General features: G+C 40.0%; 1 protein-coding gene across 5 annotated transcripts; it reads right to left on the bottom strand.

Moving 5' to 3' along the window:
* Window positions 1-936: 936 nt before the first annotated feature.
* stat4 (signal transducer and activator of transcription 4) lies at window positions 937-16,658 on the bottom strand. Of its 5 annotated transcripts, none has more exons than XM_044217462.1 (24): window positions 16,500-16,658; window positions 16,133-16,261; window positions 15,173-15,308; window positions 12,030-12,128; window positions 11,533-11,625; window positions 10,755-10,833; window positions 10,513-10,598; window positions 10,187-10,338; window positions 8,479-8,637; window positions 7,786-7,878; window positions 7,538-7,597; window positions 7,317-7,337; window positions 6,544-6,637; window positions 6,185-6,226; window positions 5,864-5,947; window positions 5,679-5,777; window positions 5,222-5,357; window positions 5,009-5,061; window positions 4,757-4,851; window positions 3,035-3,171; window positions 2,698-2,889; window positions 2,528-2,573; window positions 2,155-2,260; window positions 937-1,698 (listed from the first exon to the last, which is right to left on the bottom strand). In XM_044217462.1, the coding sequence occupies exons 1-24, from the start codon at window positions 16,541-16,543 to the stop codon at window positions 1,675-1,677; spliced, it is 2,259 nt and encodes a 752-aa protein (XP_044073397.1). In that variant the 5' UTR covers window positions 16,544-16,658; the 3' UTR covers window positions 937-1,674. The 5 variants fall into 5 exon arrangements, 4 of the variants coding, with proteins under 4 accessions (XP_044073397.1, XP_044073398.1, XP_044073395.1 ...); XM_044217463.1 differs by having other exon boundaries at window positions 6,544-6,634; XM_044217460.1 differs by having other exon boundaries at window positions 6,185-6,229; window positions 16,500-16,657.
* Window positions 16,659-16,893: the final 235 nt, after the last annotated feature.

Raw genomic sequence — 16,893 nt, 5'->3', positions numbered from 1 at the left:
AACCTGACTTTGACCACTATTTAAAGCAACAGTTTGACATTTTGGGAACTCGCTAAACTAAATGAGAAGGTCGATACCACTTTCATGTCTGTGTGCTGCATGAAGCTAGAGCCAGCAGACGGTCAGTTTAGCTTAGCATAAAGACTGGAGGCAGGGGGAAACAGCTAGCCTGGCTCTGTCCAAAGTTTAAAAAAATCCACCTACCAGCACATCGAAATTTTACATCACATCTCGTTTGCTTAATCCATACACAAACAGAAATGGCAATCTCAAGGAGGTGATGACAAGTAAGCGTATTTCCCAAAATGTCTAACTATTCCTTTAACCTGGCTTTGTACTTACGATTGACTGAATATTATGCCCTCACAATAATATCCTCCATGATCTTAAAAGTTCAGTTCACTTCTATTTTCTTTAGATTTTTATTTCTGTTTCCCCTTTAAATTTACTCACTCCCATCCCCACCATCTTTCAAACATGGGTGTCAGGCCTTGTGAGGACAGGTGAGGCTGAAGGTGCAGAACCCACTCAGTCCTTCACAATTGGGTGGCTTTGACTGCAGGGCTGTTGTATTGAAATGCATCCTGTTGTCAGCTTCTGCAGTGTCTGCCAAATGTATGAAAAGGGGGGCTTTATGCAATATATCTAGATGTGGTCAGTGGTTCACACATAAAAAGAATAATTAATTATCCCACTAGGACTAATAATCAATTCTAAATGATCTACAACTTGTTTCTAACAAATGACAGAGTGTACATTTGGATTTTGTTATTTTAATTTTATGATACTGTATCTGGATGAGAGTGAGTCTACAATGTTTTGAAGAACTGACTCACATAAGCAAATTTACAAAAAGAGGGTAGTGTAGGCCTATCATGATTCTGATGTCTGAGTCTTGTCCATTAGGAGTAGTGACTTTGAATCAATCACTCAATCCAAGGCTTAACCTGGTTTATTTCCTCAAAGAAATATAAACACATCCACCCACTCCTGACTCTCCGGGAATCACGTGGTTCTCGACAAATGCTTTAGGAGCATGAATCAAGCAAGCAGCAGTCAGTTGCAGGCATTTTACTTCCGGCTGCTGCCAAAATAAAAGCTCTACAAGCTTCTGCTATGCTGCAAAGAGTCCCTGTCGTGCCTCGTCATGGGCTATAGGTGGCAGATGAGCTAACCTTGAATGATTGAATGATGGATGTTATGGGTGAGTGTATGTGTGCACAGGCTGAATCAAAACATTGTGTGACCACCATGCAACTTCCACTGTTGTCAGTAACAATTAGGCAAAAGAGACAGCGGTGTCACTGATGCAGAAATACAGTAGCAAGCTCATGTCAATATGGTACATTGCAGTTAAAATAAACATGTGTAAATTGGTTTATATACAATACAGGCCTTATAGAAAAATCAAAGTCAATAGTTAAAATATAACTAATCTAAAAACCAAGTCGTCACAGACTAACAATAAAAACAGACTGACAAATTCTTTTTAGAACACTTATGAATGTATAAAAAATAAAAACAATAAACAACAGCTCAGGTAATGAATCCAATTTAACCACAAAAACCTCTTTAAAAAAACAGCAGACTCTGTTTCATGATAATTAGGATGTAGACATCGATCAGAGACTGGTGTCAGGCCAGTATGAAAAATGTTGCATCTTTCATCTCGCTTTACTCTGAATATGGAGAACTCATCTGTAAAACAAAAAGGAGAACAACATTAGCAGCAGAACGTATGGAGGACTCATCTATAAAACAAAAAATAACCTTACATTAGCAGCAGACGTTTGCCAGTGCAGAAAAATATTAATATAACATAATAATGCCAATATACTAACACAATATTATCTTTTCATATAACATTGGCACTATAGCATTAGCACAAAAATTAAATGTCAACATAAGTTGTACTGTTATTTGTTCATGTATTTTGTCCACTGTCCACACGATAACACACACACAATACAAGGATAAGGCAGGTGTTATTCTATATTTTTTGTTTCTGTCAACAAATCCCATGAAAAGAACAAAACCAACAATGTAATATACAAAAATATAAAAAAAACAAAAACAAAAAAAACCCAGAATATTGCCAGCATTTCTTTTACAACATAAGTGGTACAGTCCAAATGGCAATGCATGCAAACTTACGGTGTCGATGTCGAAGCATAGGTGCTCGTTGAGCATGTCGAACTCCCCAGGAGTCATTGGTGGCTCAGGGGACTGACAAGAAGGTGGTGTGCTGCTCGCATTAGAGCTGCGATAACAGAGAAAGGGAGATAATACAAGTGAAGGGACTGCATTCAAATGTTATGTAGTATTTTATAGATCATTTTCAGTTTTCTCATTATGCTGTAGGTTGTACTGACAGCAAAAGCAATGTGCCATATTCATCATCTATTCCCCAACTTTGGTCCGATAATTACATGTCAGGGTAAAATTTATAATAAAAAGTCAAAAAAGTATTTACTTGAATAAAAAGTAAGTTGAGCTGGGGTCTCATATAGTCTTCAAATGAACTCACCGCAATTCCGAGATGGGGATCAGGGTCGATGGTATGTATGGATGGACTGGAGATTTAACAGATACGAGAGAGATTAGCGTCGTAGCCTACAATCTAGTCAGGCAACAAAGATTCAAAACATGCACTAAAAAACATGAACTCTAAATGAAGAAATGGCATTGCACTCTTGCCTTTGCTTGGCTGACTGTTGTAAAGCCGTCCGAAGGCCTCATCTTTGGGGATGTCGGGGTAGAGGAACTTGAGCGGGTTCTCTGGGACAACCCCGTCTGAGATCACTTTGTAGTCTCGTATGATGTCGGCAAACGGGAGAGCGGTAAGTCGGTTTTTAGTGTATGGCTCCACGGAGTTGAACTTCACGTCTCCTGTTGTAAAAAGTCACTGTTAGCAAAGCATAGCATTAGATCAAGTAAAGACGACAGGCCGGAAACCTGCCTAAATATATAACTTGGCTTATATAACTTAAATAACTGACCCTCCTCAAGTGGTCTAGTGGAAATGAGACCTCACCATTGTCGTTGTGCTCCACCCAGGTGAAAGTGATTCCTCCGAGGTGGCTCTCGCTGAAGCGTAAGAGGAATGTTCCTGGCTCTCTGTCCTTTAGCAGAGTGCGCTCCATCTCTTTACTCACAAAGCCCATGATATAACTGCATGGATGATGGTGGTAAAAGAGAAAAAAACAATTACCTTTTTAAGCTTTGCACTTTCCCCCCTGCTTTTCTATCACATTCTAACATTCTACTGATATTTTTTACAGTAACATCCATTGGCTACGTTGTGGTTAAGATGTGTAGCTTTGTCTTTTGCGCTTGACTTTATGTACAATTTAAGTTGATTAAACCTGGATAACAAAATTAATCTGAAAAAAAGGCAAAGAAAGTCACAACTTCTGCAATTTTAACACCGGAACCACCTTCAGGCGAGAATGTTACAGCTACATTTTTTATAGCTGCTGTTTGTGAATGTGTTTTGAGCTCTTATATTTTAAATCTGCAAAATGTAAACTGGACCATACTAGTTTCTGACTATTGCAGTATCAGACTTTATCTGCCTGTGGCGGGCTACATTGACTTGTCAACTTCTGCAGGTCTGAAATGCTGCTGCTAGCTTTTTACTTTAAGTGGTGCAGTGTGAAAGTTTAGAACTAGTCAGACAATGACTGAACTAGAACTACCGCCCCCGCCTCGACCAACCAGTCAAATTGCAGTTTACATCCATGTCTGTCCAGACATATGTATGATTCCAGTGAATATACATTGTTGAACTGGTTAATGAAGGATTATCAGAGATGTATTGGTTAAACAGGTACACATGTACTCGATTACTATGTAAAGATGGATTCTACCCAAAATGTGGTGCTTTTGTTTTCTTCTGGCGTTTTTAGATGCGAAGCCTCTCTATGAGCTGCAGGTGGAACTCACAGGATCACGATCAGCTAGGCGCGCTCTAATACGTTGTTTGCAGTCACGTGAGTCCGATGACGCTCGCAATTCAGAATGGACGAGATGGAGGAAAGACCGTACTGTGCTAGTTATTGTTTACCTTTGAGTCAAAAGTGTCACCAATTCAATGTCCGACCAACTGTGAAATATAATTATCAATTCTTGAGTTATGGCCAAAAATGTGTTTTGTGAGGTCACAGTTTGTGCCAAATTTGAAGAAATTCCTTCCAGGCGTTCCTGAGATATCGCGTTCACGAGAGAGGGACGGACGGACAACCCAAAAACATAATGTCTCCGGCCACGGCTATCGACAGCGTGGAGACATAACAAAAATCTGCATGCTGCTAAATATAGTGGCTAATTGACTGTGTGAGATACAAGCCAATTCCATAAGATGTCTCACTACAAGACCTACAGTGCAGTAGAATTTTGTTACCTTCAAACAGAACCAAGCTAGCTGTTTACCCGTTTTCAGTCTTTATTCTAAGCTAAGCTAACCGACTGCTGCTTCTGCAACATCCTCTTTTTGACAGGAAGTAACAGTTTTTTGGAAAGGGTGATCTTAACTTAGAGAAACAAAGCACGAACGACTGATCCCGCATCTGGTCAGAACCTTGCTGAGGGGCACGAGTGTGAATCCAGTGCCTCAATACAGACTCCTCTCGTCCGGTGAATCATAGTAATATTCTAAGAGGAGCAGTCCTACAGCATAAGCAGAGATTTATTGGGACAGTTGAGGGGGGTCAATGATGAGGTGGCGTGAGACATAGCAAGTGAGTCAGTGGCTTACTTCTCATTCCAGACTGGCAGCAAGTGCCTCTTGATGAGCTCCAGGATGGAGTCCAGCCACATCCAGAAACTGAAGGGCTTTCCTGGAATATTCTCCTTGAAGAATGTAAGACACATGGAACAGGTACAATGAGTTACAGGATCAGCAATACAGCATGGGACACAGAACATGCTTTCTCATTGGCCAGTAAATGGCACAGACATTTTGGAGATGAGACCACATTGTGGTATATACATATTACTGAACACTTACCTTGGAGAACTTAGACCAGGACACTTGATAGTCATTACAGGAGGCATGCTGACCTACAACAACAAATAACATAAATGACTGTACAACTTCCTAAAATTATCAGCTATTGTGTCAAAATTTACCTAGGTGTTCTGAATGTTTGTCAAGTGTCAGTCTCCAGGGGGAAAAGGTTGCCAGTCACCATGTAGTTTAAAAACTATAGGGCAAACATACCGAGAAGCTTTTCTCCCAGCATGGAGAGCTGCTCCTTGTTGAGGCCTTGACCAGCAAAGGTAGAGAACTGCCAGCTGAGGACCTCAGAGAGCTGGTTCCAGGTGGCCCGAGGAGGGTTCCCAAAGAACACCAAGTTCTGTGGATAATAGGAAAGAGGAGGAAAAAGGTAAGAGGAGGGAAGTGGGGATCTTACTACAATGCTATACAATTTAACTGTTCCACAAACTACATCCTCTGAAATTATCATACAGTTGAATCAACTGCTCTCTAAAACTGTTTCAACAAAAGCTGAACATTGCAACCTTCATGAAAGGAGGATTTATTGCAGGACTGTTGTATTAGACTGCTTTGATTTTAGTTAGGTGTACCTAATAAACTGGCAACTGAGTGTATGTAGCACTTTGCGTTTTTAAAAACACATTTTAAAAATGCTTTTGGTCGCAGTGCGTTAGCTCACCCTTGGCTCATCAGTCAGAAGGTTATACCACATGATGGAGGCCCAGCCTCCAGGCAGCTGGCTCACATTGGAAATGACCACCAGTGGCAGAGAACACGTCTGGAAGAATTCACATACCCAATGAGCAAGTTGCAGCAACAACAACAGAGAGCCAAACATCAAGTAACATCTGCGCTGTGTCTGACCTCCAGATCAATGGTGAGGCCCTGCACTGTGAAGCAAGCCTCAAAACTGAGAGAGTGAAGTTCCTCTGTCACAGAGAGCAGACCCTGCAAAACACAAAACACGTATCCATCCTTCTTAGCACTGCATTATGAACATTTCAATTATGAGGCTCATTGGGTACAACGATTTTAGAATGACGTGTCAGACAATTATAGTAATGACAAAGAAATATTTACTTATTCAGAAAATAATGCACCAACACAATTAAGCATTACAGTGGCATAGGTGTTAGGAGACCACTTTGCTGGTACATTAATGGTCATGTCATCGCCATTTCTTACCTCATTCCCCTTTGTGCCATTGATATATTTCTTCTCTTTCAGCTGCTGTAAGATACAAACTCATCAGTTGGCTAAAATCATAACGAAGAAAACCAAAAACTGATGGAGAAATCCAACAAATCACTTTGACAAACTGGTTAACATTTTTAGACCATATCCAAGTGTAAGTGAAACTGGATTTCGTCTACTGATACTGTATGAGAGCTACTTGTAGCTACTACTAAAATTGAAGTATGAACTCAAAGAGCTAATACAATGACTTTTTCATAAATGACTTTTTTCCCCAGTTGTTGATATTTTCTGATAATAAATGAGACATGAGCATAAATATAAATCAGACAGTGAATGGGTTGTCTTACCAAGTGTCTAAACTCCACTGAGAGGCAGCCGTTTGAGTAGTCCTCAATGTCCATAACTTTAGTGTTGTTGGTCAGGATGAAAAACTGACGACTACTGAGGAGAAAAAGAAGGTAAACCAAAGAAGCCTCGTGCATTTGTCAAATGTAATCGGAATCTATGCTGACTGTTTTTAGATGATACAAATGCAACTGTTGCTGCTGAAATCTGAAATGTGAATGAGTTCTTCTGAATACTGAATCGTTTTAAAATTGGTTTCAAAATAAAAACTCCAATCTCAAAAAACATTCGTAACTATAAAAAGGAAAAGAACTTGTTTTCAGATTACTGTAACAACTAGCAAACCTCAGCTGTAGAATTTGAACAACTTGTGTCCGTGGACTGTTTTGTCCTACGGTAAATGTGGAAAATAGCTGGGATTTTTAAATATTTTGCAAGAAATTAAAACAAGAGACAAAACAAAACAAAAAAGAAAGAAAGATTTATTGTAAGGTTGATGTCACAGGTAAAAAACATAAGTTAATAATTCACTTAAAAAAAAGAAACATTTATTTTTATACTTGCTTCTAACCTGGGCAATGGATTTCAGACCAAACATTTTCCTCCACACTGATATGTGGCATTTTGGAATGAAACTATTTCCTGAGGCAGTAAAGTGATGTTGTATGTCTGTAATCTGGTGAAGTGTACTGTTGCTCACTGTTCTTTTACGCTGCTTTTTTCTGATAAATCAAACATCAGCATTACATCCTGTTTTTGGGTTGTTTGTACTCACACTCTGCCAGGGGGGAGGTCCCTAGAGACACACACAAACATATTTATATATGTAAAGATTAGCGCTCAGACAAATTCTTCAGAAGAATATGACTTTTACACTGCAGATAGATAGAATGCTTTACAGTTATGTACACATAACTCACACAAGTACTTATCTTAGCCTAGAAGTGCAAACCTGTTACAAAAATGTCCTATACCTACATAACATAAAAGTCTCACTTGTCAAATGTTGTTTTCACTTTCAGCTGGTAATCTACTTCTGGAAGTTTAACCAGGAGTCTGGGAGAAATCAGGAAGAGAAAAAAATGCTTAATTTAATTCTCAACTGACATTACTACTACTTTTTCAGCAACCCAAAATAAATAAATAAAACAGATGCAAAAAATGTCAGAAATGATTTAACTAAAGACAGAGGTTTAAACAGGAATATAAATCATGAAAATATTCAGTAAGTCACATAATGATACCTGACTTTGGTGGTGAATTGTACTCCGGTCTTGATGATGAGGGGTTTCTGAGGATGTGTGGGCATGCATGGCTGCTTCTCCACCACAAATGAGCTGAGAACAAACCACAGCTCATATGTTTTTCACAGCTTTAACCATGTTCATTTCACTTGACAGCTCATGCTAGTGCATTCAAGACACCAGTTGGTTGTGTTTGTCCTGTCTTTAGCACCTTACTATATTGTGTAATGTAGTGCAAGTACACGAGGAAGTCATTTATACATCAGTGTTTCCAGTCTTCCATGTACAATCTGCATGTGTTTACAGACATAAAAAAAGATTATGATACACAACTTTGAAACTATAAAACAAAACTTGAAAACTGGTTTCAAAATAAGACTCACTTATGTGTGTCAGTAATTCCCCATAGTAACAACATGAAGAAATAATAAGATGATTAAAAAATATTTTGGTAATTATAAGCTGTCTTTAATGAGTTTTCTTGGAAATGGTCACATGTAAAACTAGAGACACCTCACAAAAATGCAAAATAAAAAAGTGTTGTACATCAGAGTACAGTAGTCATGATCAAAGCACCTAATTATTAAAAAAGGTTGTAAGAGAGAATAAGTACACCTGCATTATGTTGCATTTTTTAAGCACATGTACATACTTGTGGATACGTCTTGTGTTGCGTTGTGTGGTGTTCAGTACCTCTTGATGAGGTGATAGATGAGGTATTTGACTCGCTCCTCCATCTGAGGTTTTTGCAGGGGGATTGGGTCACTTTCGTAGGTGACCTTCACAACCAGCTCCCCCAGTTTGTCCAGCTGACGCTTGATCTGGAAGACACTCTGGGCTGTCAGAGTAAACCTGAGAGGGGACAGGTGAGAGGAAAATGAAAGGGAAAGGAGGAGAGAAGAAGGAGGCAGGGAGACTGTATGCTTATTTCATATACATGACCTTCAGATATACTGGTATGCTGATCTGGGTTTAGCCATTGTTGATGGGAATTCAAACTGAAAACTATTGGACATAACTAAGCAAACATCAGCAACATCAGAGCAAAGTCTGTCCCCGCTATCAAGCCAAAAATGTATTAGGGTCCTATGAGGCTGATGTGCCTGGGTAACACTAGCTGTGGTCAAATAAACCAACTTTTCATACAAAACATATTTATATATGCATGTGCTAAATAAAATGATTAGAAACTGGAGTCCCGTTCATGTGCTTCCCAGTGCACAGTTAGACAAAACAGTTCTAACATGAACAACACTGATTGTCGCTCTCAACACTGGGGAAATGTCTTTAAACAAGATGAGTCTACTAGCTATGCTAGCAGCTCTGTGAGGTTGCACCTAGGCACAGCGGTGCATGGAGCTAATGCTAACATCAGCATGCTAATATACTCCCAATAACAATGCTAACATACAAATGTTTAGCAGGTGTAATGTTTTCTATTTTTACCTTAGGTTAGCGTGTTAGCATGCTAACATTTGCTTATTAGCACTAGACACAAGTACAACCGAGGCTGACTAGTTTTGAAGATATTTGGTCATAAATCGAAGTATTGGACAAAGTACATTTTTACCTGATGATTGTGCTAGATTAAAAAAAAAAGTTAGCTAAAAATTAAGTGAATTACTACAATTCGTCCTGAGGGGGACCAAATTTAATCGATCCAAAAGCTGTGCAGACATTTCACTTAGAGCCACAAACATAAACCTGATGTTGGCACTACAGAAAAAGCCAAGGCATCGCCAACGTCAGTAGAATTCATCCTCTGGGCATGATATTCCAGAAGATGGGATATCCACCAAGGATATCTGTACACAAGTTCATGGCAATCCATCCCATAGTTGTTGAGATATTTTAGTCTGGACCAAAGAGGTTGTCCAACCAACAGACCAAACATTGCCACAGAGCCATGCCACTAGCTAAACATATGTGCAGTGAGTGCTTTAGAGATTTACTGCTGTGCTTTTATACTAATTTATAACAGAAAGCCTACGTGACAAACTGGAGGTGTGGAGTTTGAAAAATGTGGGCATTTACCAGGCAGGGCAGGGCTAATGAAAACATGCTCTTGGTTGCATCATGGGAAATGTAGGATCGTTTTTGGAGCTTGACCCATACTAGAGACTAAAAGTCAGAATATCTCGGCCTCTGCTGCTTTGATTTTGACCATTCTTTTTTTAATCTGTCTATTGTGGGTCCCCTAACTTGACAGAAGTGCAACACGTAATCACTGGAGTACCCTTTTAATGTTCCTATAATGCACAACAATGCACATCTACATGTTCTGGATATACTTTATGTGTATGTGTGTAAGTTATATACATATGCATATTTTATTATGTAACTTTACTAAAGTAAACATTTGCATGACAGTAAGGATTTCAGTAAACATTCAGCGCATTACCAACTCTGCAGCTGGTCCAGGCCGGTGAGCAGCGGACCACCGATGGCGGCGATCTGCTGCCTGCGCTTCCAGTCCTGCAGCTCAGGGTTGAGCTGAGAGGTCATCAGGTCATCAATCTCCTTGATCACAACATCCATCTTTGACAGGATCTCCTAACAAAAGGTATGGAAAACAGCTGTGGTGGTTTATGAAATGTAAATTATATGGTACAACGAATCTTTCTTTGTACACTCATGAGGTCTTGGCATCTTTATTTGGAGACATTTTGGTGAGACTCCCTCGTCCCTCACATGTTAAGAGCTTTGTATGATGATACAAATGCATACCTTCCTTTTAAAGTCGAGCCTGTTAAGCATTTCCTGCAGTCTTGTTACTTCCTGTTTCATCATCTCAGAGTTCCTATCTGTCGATTCTGACACACACACAAACCACAAATATATAGTTTTGAGCATATTCTTGTGTGTTGCATGCTGTGCAGTTATTTGCACATAAGTAAGAAATAACACTTTTACATTAATACATGAGGTTTTTCTCAGAACTTGTGTGCACATCTTATAACAGGGCTCACCTCGAGACTGTAGGGTCTTGTAGCGGAAATCAAAGTCATCCTGCATGTCCTCGATGTATTTCACAGCTTGGTCCATCAACTAGACACGGACAGACGTAGTTTTTTTAAAGTTCATTTCATAGGATGAAATGATGTAATGTCTGTAATGTTTCGATAATGCTCACACAAAAGAACTGGCGTCAACGCCAGTGTTTTTAGAGTATGATGGGTGCCAAGCCAAAAGTCACAAAATAGCCAATGAAGTTGTCGGCACTCGCAAATAAGTATGTAACACTTTTAATGTTGCACAGCAGCAGAGGGAAACAGGGGCGTTTCAGCCCTAGGCTTGTGTGATCCCCATTAAACAGTACAAGACTCTTTCTTACTACTATCTGTCTATTGATTATGTTGTTTTCATTGATGTATTTGTATTTTTTATTGTAGGTTCTGCACACGAGGAGTCAACATATGTATATACATTTGTTGCAAGACCAGAATAGGATATATTTATTCTTATGACTTACATTTTCTCACTGCTATTTTTCTTACAAGTATTTGGTTTTTGATGATCTGTCTCAGCCGGTTGTTAGTCACCGGCAGGTTCCTGGCTACTGTTAAATAGGGGTCACACCCACAAATGTGTCAGAAACACTGAGGAAAGCCTAGGGCTGAAACGCGTCCATTTCCTTCTGCTGCTGTTCAACATTAAAAGTGTTACATACTTACTTTAGCGAGTGCCGATGACTTCATTGGCTATTTCGTTTTGATATTACCTGAAACGTTTGTGTGTTTCAGTTACCTGCACGCTGCCCCTGATGATCCCAACTCTGCTGTCCATGTTCTTCTGCCTCTCAAAGGCCACAGAATTCTGCAACGATTTCTCCAGTGGACCCTGTTGGAAAATGTCCTTCTTAGTCACCCGTTTCTTTTCTATTAATTTACTTGCTGTGTTTCTGAAAGCTACAGATCCAACGTAGACTGTTGTTTCCCAATAAAAACGGATCAAGTTTTTGTTTTATTGCTAAAATGATTCTCTATTATCGTTAACTGTTGTTCATTTTGTTTTACAGCATCCTTGCAGCAGCCTCTCTGGAACAGTACATGTAAACTGTTATCTTGTTTATGAGTATTGCAGGATGAAAATATTTTCTCATGGGATTAAAGTGAATTGTTTGGGAATGTGGGGGTGTACATTATGAAATACTACCTTTCCTGGTAGCAGTTCTGATTTACCAGCAGCAGCTGTTATTAAGGCACCAGAGGGACTTTCCCTCTGAGGGAGACAATGTGACAAACCTGTTCCTGCATGCAGGCGCTGGAGAGGATGCGGCGCTCTTCCCTGAGGCAGCTGGAGATAACCCTGGCCATAACGGTAGGATTGGACGTGTATTTTACCTGTGGGGCCACGCACACACACACACACACACACACACAGGTTACCAAAACACCCATGCACATGCACTTGGATTTCATTCTTGTTTGAAGAGAAATGTACAAAAGCCATGAATGAACCAACAGCATCATTCAAATTTGGTATTTGGTCTGTTTGTCTTGCCATTCAGAAAAAACAAGCCCATGATGAGGAGGAAAAAGCTTCACAGTTTTCACAGAGATTTGTCATCATGGGTCTTCTCAGAGACATGCGGTTTTTACGTTTTTTGTTTTTTTTTACGTATTTACTCAGCAAAGGAATGAGGTTCATAATGAATGTCTAAACAGAAGGCATGTAGCCAAAGGTGTGCACAGATACTTGGGAGTATAACCAGTTTTTGTAGCCTGTAACCATAACGTTTATTTGAATCTCGGAGAACATTCATAAACAAAATAATGATGAAGTACTTTGCACCTCCTTGAATTTAAGGAAGATTGTTTTTGAAAGTAATAGGAGGTAATTCCTGGAATGAATTACAGGCTTTTTGGCTTTGGAGCATCTCACACACACACACACACACACAGGACAATAAATTTTAGATTTTGTTGTTGATTTTGATTTTGTAATTTTGTCCCACACTCATTAAAGATTCTAGTCACCTATCAGCCTAATAACCAATAACATTTGATGGACTAAAGTCTTTGAAAATAAGCAGTGCTTCACACTCATTGTTTTTGGAAAAATATACAGATTCTTTTTAATGAAGTAGATTGTTTTAAAGGGAAACCCCAGCAATTTATTGACGCACAAATGTGAACGCTTTGAATAATGTTTTAAAGTACAGGATTTGTTTTCCAAATGAGAGCTGAAAATAATGGACTGCAGCAAAGCTTTATGTACATCCAGTACATCTGAAATATGAAGCAGCCACAAACTTTCCCTGAGCCACGCTCCTGCCTCCACAGCTGCTTCTACATCACCACATGATGAGATTTACATGAAGGTGGTGTTGTTTTGCACATCAGCCCATTCAAAAGCCTGCTTAGAAAAGTACAAAAAATTCTGCTGTGGCAAGATGAAACTTTTTCTCTCGCCTCCAGGTGTGACTAAATTTTTGTGCATCAGCATCATTGCCAGGATGACGACGAGGATGCATCAACACACACCTACACACTCACTTTCATTCAACAACGATGCTATTTAGCATTGGCGAGCAGCAGATTGGTTTAGTGTTTCTAGCATTTGAAAGTCGCCAGTCATAAGCTCGATTCTCTTTTAAGTTGACCTGCAATTGTCCAGCAAAAATGTATTCTGGGAACATCTTTGGTGCTTATCCCTTACTGCAATGCACACCTCATTGATCACTGCTGACGTTTTCTTGCATTTCTGATGAAGAACAGAAATGACAGATCAAAAGAAAATGTCAAATGCATTGCTTTGTGTGCAGTGTACCCAAGGGGTTTTCCTAAGAAAGCGTCTGCCTGAATGTGGGCGACAAGACAAACAAATGGAAGAGAGATTCAAAAATGGCTATGGTCTGAATCTCTCTTGTATTATATGAATCAATGATACAAATTTCAATTGCATATCACAACAACAACAACCCACAAACACCCTTGACTACCGCACAGGAGTAATTGCTTCCTCTGAGAAGAGTTGACTTTGACACACACATTCAGACACACAGGAAACAGCGGTATGAGCCTCATCGGTTTGTTCTGCAAAGCTATACGTCTTTTCCAGAATAAAATGTGTGCCGAGGCTCATGACGTCAGTGAGCCCTGACCTCAACCAAACATCCTGTACAGCTCCTAGACCCGACTCTACGCTCCAGAGCGTAACAACATGAAAGAAAATGACATAGGAAGTGTTTTTCCCTTAGCAAATAATTATTGTACTTAGTACAAGTTTTTTTTTCAAGCAATAGATGCAAAATCTGTGAAAGAATTGTCTTTAATTCTGTGCAAAACTCCAAAAGGTCATATCAGTACGTGCATGGCCTTTACTCTCTTCATTTGACATTTGAGGCGCTGAATAGTAAAAACAGTAGCTGCCTCTCTCAGGTAACACAGAAAAACAACACAGAAATAGAAACCAGTTTCACTTAGATACAAAGTGACTCCCAAATTGAAAGTACAGCCATAATATCTTACTTCCCTTTCACCTCCATTACACACACGCACACACACACACACACACACACAAAAACACACACACGCACACCATAGACAACAAAACTACTTCTCCTTATTACAGATGTTTTAAATTCGACTGTTGAATTTTAATTGCACCATGCAAGCACGCACCTTTTCTTTTTACTGGGAGTAAACGCATTCGTGACACCTTTAAACATGGGTTTCCGTTTAGAGCAAGTCTAAAGACAAGTTTTATAATTTTCTTTTCCTCCAATAAGTGAACATGAGTCACCTGAACTGAAAATGTTTTATCTTGTTAGGATGATGAAGAAAATGACTTGATGAATGATTTGCCCAGCCTGAAGACTACTGTACGCTGACATGGATTACTGTATGTAGGCAGATTTCTATACAGGTATAGAAGCAAATGGACTGTAAGCAGATAGCCAGAAATACAGAATTCCAAAGGAGGACTTTGAAAAGACTAGATATATTGTTCCAGGGCTTTTGCCTTTCCTTCCCCAAAGTACTGCAAATACAAGGGATCTGCAGATTTTTACCTTTAGCTGCCATTCCTTGTTCTGTTATTCTTTTATGCTCTAAATCATTTTATTTCCTGCTTTTAACCATGCTCTTTTTCCCTGCTGTTGGAGTTCTGACACCTTTTGCCTACCTCCCATTTTGTAACCTCAGACTTTGTAAAGCAATTCTTAAAGAACAACATTTGGATCATATTCCTCCACGTTGATTTTGTTGTTTTGCGACAGAGGTTCTTCCTTCTTTGTAATAACAACACCGTGTAAGTAACACGATCTACTGTACAATCATATCTTTCTCATCGAGTTTGGAATTTGAAAAATAAAGATGAAAGTGGAGGGAGTTCCGAGTATGACATAACTAGGACATGAAGGGATGAAAGGAGGGTGACACACCTGGAGCTGCTGTTGTATGATTTTCATGTTGTGTCTTTGTAGGAAGTTCAGCTCCCGTGAGCGCACCCTCTCCAACTGGGACAGCAGGTTGGTGAACAGCACCGCTGACATTGCGTCATCGTTAGCTGCTGTGTCCCTAAAAACACACAGTGTGTGATGTTTAGGAGATTCAAGATGGCTGGTATAATGCCCCCAGAATAAAGTCATTCTGTGTCACTGTATCACTTTAGTTAAACTTTTTAAGTACAACTTCACATACTAGTAACTGCTACTGGCTGCTAAAAGGTAACTGTATAAAACATAGAACTTAATTACCCAGAGATCATGAAAGGTGGTAATGGTCAACTGAACACTTTTGCACCGCAGCAGGTTGCTCTGCGCTGATTTGTTTCTGCATCTGTGAGCCTGTGCACATGTGCAGGTGTTGGGCGCAGATGCTCGCATATAAGCAACTGCTGCCACCCATGCACAACATGTCAGCATGTACACTAGCGGCCAATACTGCACTTAGAAATTTGGAAAGTACAAGAAAAACTAATAAATAGTTAAAGCTGCATTCATTGCTCTTTTATTATTTTTTTTGCCACTTGACATCATGTGACATATTATCGCCTTATAAAGTTGGTATGGGTGTTAGCAAGAACTCCCTGTTCACACACCCAGCAGACACATGGGGATGTTTCTGGGGGCTAATGAATGTAACTCTTCAGTGATCTGGCATGTCAGCTGCTAAATGCTTCACTATGCTCACCAGCTAGTTGCTAACTAGAACTACAGTGGGTTTATCACTGACACTGATGACACCCTCAGTGGTCTGTAGTCCATGTTTTGAGATATCTTCCTCCACCCTAATACACTAGAGGTAAGTGAGAAAATATGCTCCCCCCCTAATTTGGGTGAAGAGATCTTGAAAGCTTAAAGGATAGCTGCCTTTGCCTTGAGGAAAGGAGCAGGACTCACCAATCCTGAGACTCGATCCAGCTGGCCAGACCCTGTCGGATGTCCATGGGGAAGTTATCATCGTACAGGTAGTCCACGTGTTCCAGGAGTCTGATCTCCAGCTGCTGAATCTGCTTCCACTGGCTCATGCTGCCGTGCATACAGACACCACAAAACACACACACACACACACACACACAGAGAGAGAGAGAGAGAGAGAGAGAGAGAGAGAGAGAGAACAACCCGTTATCACCATGCGCTTAAAGTGGAAAAAAAAACCAAACTAGGTATCTTAAATGTATTCTATCATTTATGATACACATTTTTTATTGTAATAATTCGTTATTAATAATTCGTGGTTCAGTGCTTTGCTTCTCATGTGTGTTACCTGAGGCGTTTGTGCGCTGCTGTCCCGTCAGTCCCGCTCACCATGTGCAGCTGTTTCCCTCTCTGACTTTCGCTTTTTACCGTCAGCTCAGGAAGCGAGCGCACTCACTCTGACAGGCTGTGACGCTGCTCAGGTCAGGACACCCGGCCGTCCAATCACTGCGCGCACACACACACACACACACACACACACACACACACACTAGCCACTCACTTTCCGAAAATGTCCTCTCTCTGAAGGTAAAAAACGTGTTTCAGTCCTCACTATGCAATTTCACACACGACAATTTAGTCAAATGTCACAAGTCATCAGTACAATTTCTTCATTTCTTTTATGTTTCTGTCGCAATGCAATCTGAAGACGTGTGCAGCCTTTTAGAGGGTTGAAACTAAGG

This window comes from Siniperca chuatsi, linkage group LG12 (assembly GCF_020085105.1).
Source record: "Siniperca chuatsi isolate FFG_IHB_CAS linkage group LG12, ASM2008510v1, whole genome shotgun sequence".
Taxonomy (NCBI): Eukaryota; Metazoa; Chordata; class Actinopteri; order Centrarchiformes; family Sinipercidae; genus Siniperca; species Siniperca chuatsi.
This window is presented reverse-complemented; position numbering and strand designations above follow the sequence as displayed.

What these genes read in the sequence shown, in the direction of transcription:
- stat4 (XM_044217460.1), bottom strand. Translation starts at nt 16,543, where the DNA reads ATGGTGAGCGGGACTGACGGGACAGCAGCGCACAAACGCCTCAG. An exon ending in GACCTCCCCCCTGGCAGAGT is followed by an intron (nt 6,638 to 7,316) that starts GTGAGTACAAAC and finishes TTTTCTCCTCAG; the next exon opens with TAGTCGTCAGTTTTTCATCC. An exon ending in GCCTCACCATTGATCTGGAG is followed by an intron (nt 5,778 to 5,863) that starts GTCAGACACAGC and finishes GAATTCTTCCAG; the next exon opens with ACGTGTTCTCTGCCACTGGT.